Source organism: Garra rufa, chromosome 17 (assembly GCF_049309525.1).
Source record: "Garra rufa chromosome 17, GarRuf1.0, whole genome shotgun sequence".
Taxonomy (NCBI): Eukaryota; Metazoa; Chordata; class Actinopteri; order Cypriniformes; family Cyprinidae; genus Garra; species Garra rufa.
In genome coordinates this window covers 37,136,797-37,148,629 of record NC_133377.1, presented here as the reverse complement: position 1 = coordinate 37,148,629, position 11,833 = coordinate 37,136,797, and the positions used below count along the sequence as shown (strand labels likewise).

Genomic DNA, 11,833 nt, shown 5'->3' with positions numbered 1-11,833 from the left:
AAGTAAATGTAACTTATTTTGTCTTCTGGGAAACTTATAAGTATCTTCTGTAGCTTTTGAAGGGCAGTACTAAATGGAAAAAATATGATATTTAGGCTAAATAAGAAAAATGTACACATCTTCATTCCGTTCAAAAGTTTACACGCCTGGCTCTTAGTGCATTGTTTTTCCTTCTGAAGCATCATTGAGCATTTGAACCTTCTGTAATAATTGCAATATGAGTCTCTCAGTTGTCCTACACAAAATACACAAAAATGCTGAAAAACCAAAGAATTTGTGGAACCTAAAGAATTTTTCTGAAGAACAGCGGGCAGTTTTACTGTTTAGGACAAACAAGGGACTCATGAACAACTATCACTAAACAAAAAAACACAGCAGTGGATCATTCAAGCGTATGTAAACTTTTGAACAGGGTCATTTTTATAAATTTAACTATTATTTTGTCTTGTTGACTATAAGTATCTGTCTTTTTCTGGAAATGTCTTATTCAAGACAGTACTAAATAATAAATAACATGCATTTTGTATGAAAACAAATAAAACTTCATAGGACATAAATAACATTTAAATCTGTTTTAGTAAAACTCCATCCAAAAGGAACATTTTCTCTATAAAATGTCTTAGAAAAGCAGGATAATTTAAGAATATTGCACCAAACGTTGCAGGATGACTTTTCTGTGCAGATCCTTGCAATGAAACTACTTTCTATTCTTCCCACACTATCAAGAATAATACACACATCACTGTTGTTCTTTCTTCGTCATATGTATGGTATGGTTTACCTTTGCCTCAAATGAACTCACAGCAACCTGTTCGGAGGATTTTAAGGGAAAAAGTTTCCCTGGTGCCATAGACAGTTACCTACAACACAGATTGAGAAGATAAACCCTTCTTGGCATGTTTAACTTGTAAATGAGATTCATTAGCTCTCAGAGAATGGTCCAGGATAGAGTTTTATTGTCAGTACCTGTTGTTGCAAACTTCAATACAGTATTTTATAGGTTTAAAACACACTGAACTTGTTATACTTCAAGGTTCATTGAGCACAGTTTCCATAGCTAAAATATATACTTTAGTCTAATTTCCTGTATGATATAGATTAACTGTTACTTCTGAACGCCACTGAACCTTCACAAAGACAACCCACGTTATTCCTTCCTATTCTTACTTCCCTCAAACTTGGGAATAACCATCTTATCACCATAACTTTCATCAGTTTCTACACTTTCCTTACTCCTTACTTGCTCTTTGTATCACCTGTGACGTCTGCTCCACGGATTCACCTGCTCTAATTCCTTAACGGGATTGCCGATTCCCCGGATATCTACTTAGAACCTGATTAGACGAGCTCAACTCATTAGCTCTGACAAACCAATTCAAACCCCTCAACTCCAAGCCAAAGAACAGGCCCTCTCCTATCAAACCACACCAATGACCCTTTTAGAAACGACACGTCAAGTGTTCAAACAAAAGCAAAACGATTGAAATGCCCATATTACTCCAAAATGTCTGTTAGAACCAAGGCTGAGAACTTCAAGATAAGATGTTCTTCAGGAACCAACCATATTTTTGTTCACGCCACACCCTATCCATCACTTCCTCTGTCCTCTGCTTTCCGAGCTCACTCTTGCCTCGTCTTTTAACCTCATAACCTGATATTCCATTCCAATCGGTTTACCTGTTCCTCGCCCTCCCCTTTTCCCTCTCTCTTTCTCTCTCTCTTACCCTTTCTGTGCCCATCTTTGGGCTTATCCTTTCATCCCTGATCTCCTTCATCCCCTCCAATCCTCATCTGTTCCTCTCTCGCAGACGAGGAAGAGAAAGAGAGAGTTTTTCCACAGGTAAGTTGCATCCAGTCTGTTGAGGGAACCTGTGGGAGGGACAGAGAGAGACGAATGAAGAGCTGTCTTGCGGACTAAGCAAAATAGAGACTGGTATAAAGAAAGAGACTTCGGAGTTATAGAGACGGGGGGAAAAAGGCAGTTTTGAGTAGAAAGGTGAGTTTGTTGTTAGTTTGGTCTGAGAATATTTTGTGTAAGAAAAATTGTGCAGTGTGGCCCTGCAAACAACGAACCAATGCAAATCTTGTGCATTACGATACATTATATATTCTTAAAATGCAGTTTTTAAAATTTAGTATGCATGAAGAATGCACAGAAATGCATGGATAGATGCTTTTTAATTGCATTTTAATTTATGTTTATCATAGTGCAAAGTATCTTGACAGGTTAATCTGCAACTTTAATAATGCTTGAAATGACATTGGGATGTTAATGTTGGTATTTTGACCATCAAAAAATGCAATTTCACAAGGAATTTGCGTTTATATTAACATTTTTAGCTGTTTAGATGCATTCCTGTACTCTGAAAGGCTTTGTGTAGAATCAATTCTCACTTAAATTGCACTGAATGAACATGAAATTTTGAAATAGAAAGCAGGGTTATTATATTTAACTAAAAACATTTTCATTACTTTAAATAACAAAAAAAAATATATATATATTTCAGCTAGAAAAGGCAACATTTCTCATTTTCATTTAGTTTAAATTGATGTGGTAAAATAACTTAAATAAAAACTAAAATGAGAAAAGTTAATATGAAATCTGAAAAATAAAATATAATTCAAAATATTAACAAAAAATATAATAGTATCTGGTAAAAAGGCTGAAATATGTTCTGCTGTGTTCTTACTGTGTTGTTTTTAGTTTCTGAACAGATTGTGATGTTGCAACATGCAAAGTTTGCACATTTGTCTCTTTGCAGGATTAACCTAATAAGCTACTCTTGAGCAAGTAATATAACTTCAGAAGTCTTAAAATTCATTAGATCTCATTTCATGTTGTACCGTTTACAATCCATCACATCTATGGAAGATCACAGCTGGCATCCCCAACACATACGTCTTTTCTTCCCCTTTTTCCTTGGGTTTTGTCTGTGATCTTCCCACCCCGGGTCCCACGTGATCCCGTAGTAAAGAGCAGTTGGTAATCGGATGACAAGAGATTTGATAAGCCACCCCCGACAGCTCTAGCAGGGGCTTAGACCTTTCTTCTAGCCCTCTTTGACATCAATAAAACAACAGCTCTCATCACGAGCTGAAAACAGATCACAGAGCAATCTTCCAACTATTACAACATTATTTGACCATCGACAGCACAATGCAAAACTCAGTTTTGCACGCCAGAGTTTCTAGCACTAGCACCCTCAATTCATTAGGATTTCTGTAGCAAGACAAGGCTGATAATTCCTCGTCATCTCTTCTGGCCTCCCACCGAGAGGTAAATTCATATGGCGGTAGACTAGCCATAAATATTTTTATAGTAAGTTGCAGAATCTGCAGAAAACTAAATCTTCTACTGTAAGCAGATTACAGATCTCAGGACGTTCAGTTACAGATTACTAGTCTATGTTTACCATGTTTAGAAAGAATTAGATTGATTTTGATCTGATTGCACACATATTTTATTTTATGATATAAGGGAAAGTCTTGAATAAGACTGTTTCAGTATTTAATGATCGATTTAGTAGTTTGGAACTAGTTTTTGAATATCAATATTAGAATTTGAAAGGCAGAATTTGAATTTCAAATAACAGATTCACATATCATTAGAATTTGCAAGCTAGCATTACTGAACTCATAAATTACAGACAATGTTGTTGCTGACTGTTGATTTTCTTAAAGGCAAATCTGTATTCTGTTACTGTCTACTAAGTAAGTGTGAAGAACTTGCTTTCTGAGATATTGCATGCAAAATTTAGGACTAATTGTTGTCCAAGGTGTTTTGGAAGTTTTGCATCAGATCAAAATCAGGTTTCAATGTTTGTCATTACTGTAAAATCATAAGTATTCAATATTATTAAATTGCTTCTATATGTCTGATGCTGTAGTCAGGGTTGCCAGGTTTCTAAAACAAAACCACCTCAATTGCTACCCAAAAATGGCCCATGTGTTTTTCATGGTTTTGTGATGTTTTACAATTGGTTGGAAGGTTTCAATATTTGTCAGTACTAGGTCTAATCATAAGTCTTACATAATATTAAATCGCTTCCACATGTTTGATCCTGTAATCAGGGTTGCCAGGTATCTAAAACAAAACTTTAATTGCTAACAAAAAAAAAACAGTCCAAAACTAGTCCAACTGTGCTTTTTCATGGTTTCCTTTACATCAGAATAGCTTTCCAGAGGATCACAGACTGAAAAAAAGTAACCCAATTCCGTGGGATAACCGTGGTCATGGCAACGCTGGATATAGTAATACTGTAATAGTCATATACTAGGCTTAGTTCAGGGTTTAATCTCCAACTCATATTGTTTATTTAGTATTTACTTTTATTTGATTATATATACACAACATGTTTTCAAGCAGAATGATTTATTTTGATTTAATGTTAATTTTCTGATTGCTTTCAGCTTGTGTTGGTAAGAACCCCAATCAACAGCAGCCATGGGTGAAATGGAGCAGATGAAAAAGGAGGCCGAAGCCCTGAAGACACAGATCGAGGTGAGACTACTGTGAAGGTCTTATATATTTTTTGTACTTTTACAATGAAACAGTTGAAGAACATAGTTCTAAGATCTTCTTCTTGCAAATGAAAATGCAAATTATTCTCTAGCTTTTTGATTTCTATTTATAAAATTAATAATTAAACACCAATTTTATATATTTGTTGCTTTTCTAGGCGGCTCGCAAAGCAGTAAATGACACAGACATGGCCTCCGCTGCTTCTGGGCTGGCTCCAGCCCCTCGGGTCCAACTCAAGACCAGGAAGACCCTCAAAGGCCATCTGGCCAAAATCTATGCCATGCATTGGAGTACAGACAACAAGTGAGAACATTAGTACGGGTCAAATCAATTATTAGGTATACTAGGATATACTACACTGAAGTGTTTGGTAATTAGGAGTGGACCACTTATCGGTCTCAACAATTATCAGCGCCGATATTAAGCATTTTTATTGTTATCGGTATCGGTCCTTTTCAAAACCGATTTGCTGATAAAATAATTTAAATGCATTTAAAAAACATTTTGACAAAGCCCTTGTTATTCTCAATGTTGACAATAATTTTCATTTTTACACCAGACATATATCGGTTCAAAATATCGGTTGTCGGTCTGCTTGATCTGTAATCATCAGTATCGGCCCTGAAAGACACATATCAGTCGACCCCTATTGCAAATATTTATCAATTATCAATTTGGCCTTCAAAAGTAAATTAAAAAAAAAATAAAAAATGATTGAACTGACACAAAGGGAATTAAATTGCTTTACCTTTTGACCTTTGCTGTCATGTGATCTGCTCAAGCAGGTTAACAGCTCTCACACAGAGTCAACTGTACCTTGTGGTCACCTTGAATTAGCTTATTCTTAATTAGATCAATTATCAGGGTCAGTGGCCTTAAACAGACTCAAGCCTCATTGTATTTAAGAAACTGCACTGACAGCAAAAATCAACAGCTTCAAAAGGCATATATTTTTGTAATCTGTTAGAAATTATACATTTTTGTTATAGTCCAAAAAAGCTTATACAAACAAACATAAAACAAAACTGGACTAAATTTTTAATGCACTCATGGCAGTTGCCTCTAAAGCTCTATGTACATTAAATCAGTATGTTTGTGAGATTTCAAAACTAAAAAAACTACAGTAAGGGGTTAACTATATGAAATAGCACATCATCCTGTTGTCTTAAAAGTCTTTCTTCGCTCTTTCTTTTATTGGTGTCTTTAGGCTAATGGTCAGTGCATCACAGGATGGCAAACTTCTCATTTGGGATTCTCACACTGGAAATAAGGTGAGCCTTACTGACTCAAACATACTTTTAAGAGAAAATAGGAATCGTATATAAATATATTTAAGCTATATTATATGTCAGTTGAGTATCTATTATTTGTGCTATATAAATGTCGCCTACTCTTTTGTTCTCAGCTTAATGATTAAAATGTTGCCTATTTTAAGCTACTAGAAAAGCATATTTGATTTTTCATTTTTAAATATCATTCTGACTTCCAACATTAATATTTTTGCATTGTGTCAGGATAAAATGCTAAGTTAAACAAAGATATTTTATTTAACGCAGAAGTCTTTTTTTATATGCAGAAACAGCTTTAATTGAGCCATTTGTGGGTTGATTAGGTATACTAGGTTATACTGCATTGACGTGTTTGGTAATTAGCATTCGACCGATTATCGGCACCGATATTAAGCATTTTTATGGTTATTGGTATCGGTCATTTTCAAAACCCCCAAAAAGTCTTTAAGCAATACCTGAATTTATTCATATGACAAGAACTCAGTGTTAAACTGTCTCAGAACAAATTCATCTTGATAATGTCAAATAACTTTGATAGAAAGGTAGGCAATGGATTACATTCAACTAAACTTTCAGAGAACTGTTAGTATGAGAATATTTACACAACTATCAATACTTTGTTGACCAATTCCCAAACAATGCTTAATTCTGTTCAGTCTGTGGTTTAAAAAGGTTGCATTAGCAATTAAAGAAAAACACTTACGCAAAGCATGGTCAGGTCAAAGTGTCTGAATAATTTTTGGTCCCAAATTTTACTGGTAGTCCACTGTAGAATTCTTTTTGGGTATAATATGACATACATAAATTAACTATAGTGTCCATGCACCCACTAGTAAAAAATGATCAAAAATTATATCTGGTGTCTGAATAATTTTTGGTTTGACTGTATATTTATATAAACCATGAAATATATTTAAAATGAAATATCTATATATACAATTTGCTATTTGCTAAGTTTGTGTGCATTTACAAAAAAAAAAAAAAAAATACTAAAGATATTTTGATGATATTATTGATGAATCATGACATTTTATAGACAAATTTGCACTGAAGCATGGTTAGTGAATGAAAAATGAAACCTTCTGGGCCAATATGTTGTTGTCAGAATATTGATTTGTTTTTGACTGTTTTTGTCAGGACTGTCTGTTTAAGCAACAAAACCTAGAAAATGTCTTTGAAAACACTGATTATTATAAAGAATATCTTGAAGGAAAAGTTTTAAGATTTGCCTCTTTCTTTAGGTCAATGCTGTTCCCCTCAAGTCCTCATGGGTGATGACGTGTGCATATGCTCCTTCTGGAAACCTTGTGGCCAGCGGTGGTCTCGACAACATGTGTACTGTCTACAACTTGAAGACACCTGTAATCAAGACAGTGAAAGAATTGGATGCCCATACAGGTAAAATAAGCATATATATCAATGGAGAATATATACTGCATACTTAAGTGGCTGTTATCTATTTTTCCTAGGTTACTTGTCCTGTGCACGCTTCCTCAGTGACACGGACATTCTAACCTCCTCTGGTGATACAACATGGTGAGTCAATGTAGATTTTACATTTAAAGTGATAGTTCACCCAAATATAAAAAAGAAAATCAGTGTTATAAACTTATATTGATGCTGTTGAACACAAAAGTGTTTTTGTGACGCCTTCTGATGTCATACAATAGCTTAACATGAGGAACAGACTCAAGATATGTACACTACCAGACAAAAGTTTTTGAACAGTAAGATTTTTTTTTTCAAAGTCTCTTCGGCTCACCAAGCCTGTATTTATTGATCCAAGGTACAGAAAAAAACAGTATAGTTTTGAAATATTTTTACTATTAAAAATATTTTAATATATTTTAAAATGTAATTTATTCCTGTGATTTCAAAGCTGAATTTCCTTCAGTCGCATGATCCTTCAGAAATCATTCTAATATTCTGATTTGCTGCTCAAAAACATTTATTATTATTATTATTATTATTATTATTATTATTATGTTAAAAACAGATGGGTAGATTATTTCTTTGATGAATAGAACATTCAAAAAAATATCATTTATCTGAAATAGAAATCTTTTGTAACATTAGAAATGTCTTTATCATCACTTTTGATCAATTTAAAGCATCCTTGCTAAATAAAAGTATTAATTTCAGTCATTTAGCTCTGATCACAGGAATAAATTACATTTTAAAACATTAAAATAGAAAGCTGTTATTTTAAATAGTAAAAATATTTCACAATATTACTGCTTTTGTGATATTTTGGATAAAATAAATGCAGGCTTGGTAAGCACAAAAAAAGTCTTCTTTAAAAAACATTAAAAATCGTACTGTTTAAAAACCTTCGACTGGTAGTGTATGTTTCAGCTGACCCAAAAAATGATTCATACATGAATCAAACTGATTCAGTTCTTGAATTCAACACACATTAACTAGCTAAGGTGATATTTGGTGAAATATAAATTTCAGGTTTTTGCATACATAAAACACTAGGAATATAGCACTTTTATGATCTTTTCAGAGTGTTTTTACATTTCTTTTTTTTAACGTTTCCTTTTAATTCTATTTGCATGGAAATAGGAGCCAGCTAAATGATACAAAATTTTGTGTTTCATATGAAAATGTCAAAAGCTTTTGCTAGAATTTTGTTCATTTTCCCCACATTTTCCCCAGTGCATTGTGGGATTTGGAGACCGGAAAGCAGAAGACGGTTTTCCTGAACCATGTTGGTGACTGCATGTGTCTGGCTCTGTCTCCAGACATGAACTCCTTTGTTTCTGGTGCTTGCGACTCACTGGCCAAGCTGTGGGATATCAGGGATGGCCAGTGCAAGCAAACGTTCCTGGGTCACACGAGTGACATCAACGCCATTTCAGTACGTTAAACATGAAATGGGACTGCAGTACCAGGAAAATGCAAAAGAGGGCATCACAGTTATTTTTTGGCTTCCACATTGATAATGCCAACCTTTTAACCTACTAAAATGGAAATGCATTCACCAAAATTCCTCTTTCTTAAGTTCTATCCTAGTGGCAATGCAATAATCACCGGCTCGGATGACTGCACATGCAAAATGTATGACCTGCGTGCTGATCAAGAAGTGATCGGTTACCAGGATGAAGCCCTGAACAGCGGCGTAACATCACTGGCTCTTTCCGTGTCTGGCCGCCTCGTCTTTGCAGGCTACGATGACTTCAACTGCAATATTTGGGACTCGCTAAAGGGCGAGAAAGTGGGTGAGTTGAAAGAAAGGATTTGGGGATGGAATGAATCATTAATGCTGATTAAGCAGGAGCGAAGTCCATTTGCAGCAAGTCAAATCATGCAACAGCCGTCTTGGCAACTCTACCAAGCAGCTATTTTCTATCTAGCTATTTTCTGAGTGTTAACACACTAACACTTGTGTTAACAGCACATTCAATGATGAAAATTAGCTGAAAATGTACTCCCCCTCAGGCCATCCAAGATATAGATGAGTGTTTTTTCATCAGACAGATTTGGTGAAATTTAGCAGCACTTGCTCACAGATGGATCCTTTGCAGTAAATGGGTGCCGTCAGAATGAGAGTCCAAACAGCTGATAAAAACATCACAATAAAGCACAAGTAATCCACAATCCGGTCAAGCAATTAACATCTTGTGAAGCAAAAAGCTGTTTGTAATTGCTCTTGGCTAAAATATGAGTCCTCTATCCAAAGTATTGTTTCTCCAGTGAAAAGGTTTGAATCAGGAAAGAAATCTGCACAGAACAAGCTCAATTCACAAGCAAAACAGTTCTAAAGTGGATTTTGATGTGAGAGGACAACAAGGGATGGACTTTTTGACTGGAGGAAGAGTTATTATGGATTATAGACTTATATTTTGGCCGGAAGCTATTGTCATAGCTGGTCATGTGCTATTTTTATCAGATGTTTGGATTTTCATTCTGATGGCACCCATTCACTGCAGAGGATTCATTGGTGAGCAAGTGATGTACTGCTACATTTCTCAGAATCTGTTTCTATGAAGAAACAAACTCGTATACATCTTGGATGGCATGAGGGTGAGTTTATTTTCAAGGTAATTTATTTTTGGGTGAACTATTTCTTTAAAGCTGTAAAGAATTTTTTTTTTTTTCTAAATGGTTTTCTAAATCCATCCTATAGATTATATTGTGAACAATTTATCCATGCAATCAATTTCTTTTCTTTTTTTTTGCACCTTGTAATATGTGACCCCGTACTACAAAACCAGTCTTAAGTAGCACAGGTATATTTGTAGCAATAGCCAAAAATACATTGTATGGGTCAAAATGATCAATTTTTCTTCTATGCCAAAAATCATTATGATATTAGGTAAAGATTATGTTCCATGAAAATATTTTGTACATTTCCTACTGTAAATATATCAAAACCAAATTTTTGATTAGTAATATGCATTACAAAGAACTTCATTTGGACAACTTAAAATGCGATTTTCTCAATTTTTGATTTTTTTGCACCCTCAGATTCCAGATTTTCAATAGTTGTATCTCAGCCAATTATTGACCTATCCTAACAAACCATACATCAATGGAAAGCTGAATATTTATTGAATGATGTATGAATCTCAATATCAAATCATTGACCCATATGATGGTTTTGTGATCCAGGGTCACATGTTTAATCAAAATGTCATAACTTGATCTTTCAATGGAAGTGTCAGACTTCTTTCTGATGACGTAAAGAGGGCTTCTCAAATCATTCAGTTCATTTAAACCCAGCTGTTTTGAGCTTGTGTTCATCTGCCTCTACTTTTTAATGCAACAGCTGTACTCGGCTGTTTGTCACAGTATAACAGATTAGTATTTACTTCTGTTGCATTGCAAATGAAATGAATGTGGATGAAGAACAAAGCCCTGTCAAATTCATATTCTTACTTTCTTCTCTATTTTAGGTGTGTTGTCTGGCCATGACAACAGGGTGAGCTGCACCGGAGTACCAGTAGATGGCATGTGTGTTTGCACTGGCTCATGGGACAGCTTCTTGAAGATCTGGAACTAAATTGGACCCTGAAAGAAGATGAGATGAGAATAAGATTGAGATTGAGAATGAGTATGAGTCTGAGAAAGAAAAGATAAGTAAAGGTTGAGAGAGAGGATAAGAGGAATGATCAATTTCTAAGCAACAGAGAATCTCACACACATACACAAACAAACAAATACACAAAGGTCCACCTGTATGTGTGGGATTTCTGGAAGACTGGATTCATTAGAAGATATAAATGCAATATGTATGGTAAAAACGTAACTCAGGATTGCATTAATGTTATCACGACATGACAATCTCACGACAACTTATAGTGTTTCTGACCGCATAAAAATGAAAATTATCATATCAGAATCTTAAATATAGTATTACATAATTTTTGTCTGCGAAAAATCCTTATCATTAGATGAAACTTTGAATGATTATTTTTATTTATTAGAAATGACAATAGAATGCAGAAAAAATGTACAGTGACTTTTCTCAACAACCCCACTGACAGTCTGAGATCTGACGTTATGGCTCTTTGATGATTTTGGCATGCAAATGTATTTTAATTTCTAACAAACTTCCCAAAGCCCTCAAAATGACAAGTTACGCTAAAAGAATAAATGTCCGTATTTCCTTATAACCTCTTTTTGTAGGACTTTTACATACAAGACAGTTCCTCTTAAATATTGCAGTGGTTACTTGAATACCTTTCTAATAAACATAGTGTTCTGCATTAAACAATATTTTAACGTGTGCTGTGTGTTTTATGATTTTAGGGCATTTGAGGTAATAATAGCATAATTTGAAACAATGTTGAACTTTGCACTGTTATTTAACAGAATTAATTAATTTTGTGGAAAGAAAATCTAATGTCTGAAATGCAAAATTGTGCTTTTGTCAAGTTTATCAGCAGAATACATTTATAATAGAATGAAAAAAAAATTTGGACCTATAAAGTGTCAGCCCATGCAAAGTGTCTATGAATGCTTAGTCATCAAGGTCAGAATTTATGTTCATGGCAATTAACTAACCAAGTCTGAA

The 11,833-nt window shown here is 34.5% G+C and overlaps 1 protein-coding gene across 3 annotated transcripts; it reads left to right on the top strand.

The window, feature by feature from the left end:
* The first annotated feature begins 1,705 nt into the window (after positions 1–1,705).
* On the top strand, positions 1,706–11,535 carry gnb3b (guanine nucleotide binding protein (G protein), beta polypeptide 3b). Of its 3 annotated transcripts, none has more exons than XM_073821756.1 (9): positions 1,706–1,840; positions 4,411–4,501; positions 4,680–4,825; positions 5,730–5,793; positions 7,053–7,209; positions 7,281–7,347; positions 8,473–8,674; positions 8,819–9,035; positions 10,713–11,535. In XM_073821756.1, the coding sequence occupies exons 2-9, from the start codon at positions 4,445–4,447 to the stop codon at positions 10,817–10,819; spliced, it is 1,017 nt and encodes a 338-aa protein (XP_073677857.1). In that variant the 5' UTR covers positions 1,706–1,840; positions 4,411–4,444; the 3' UTR covers positions 10,820–11,535. The 3 variants fall into 3 exon arrangements, with proteins under 3 accessions (XP_073677857.1, XP_073677856.1, XP_073677858.1); XM_073821755.1 differs by lacking the exon at positions 1,706–1,840 and adding an exon at positions 1,847–1,996; XM_073821757.1 differs by lacking the exon at positions 1,706–1,840 and adding an exon at positions 3,090–3,277.
* The last annotated feature ends 298 nt before the right edge of the window (positions 11,536–11,833 follow it).

Coding starts and splice junctions, on each gene's coding strand:
- gnb3b (XM_073821756.1), top strand. CDS start 4,445: ATGGGTGAAATGGAGCAGATGAAAAAGGAGGCCGAAGCCCTGAAGACA. Junction 4,826..5,729: donor CATTGGAGTACAGACAACAA/GTGAGAACATTA, acceptor TGGTGTCTTTAG/GCTAATGGTCAGTGCATCAC. Junction 7,210..7,280: donor AGAATTGGATGCCCATACAG/GTAAAATAAGCA, acceptor TATTTTTCCTAG/GTTACTTGTCCTGTGCACGC.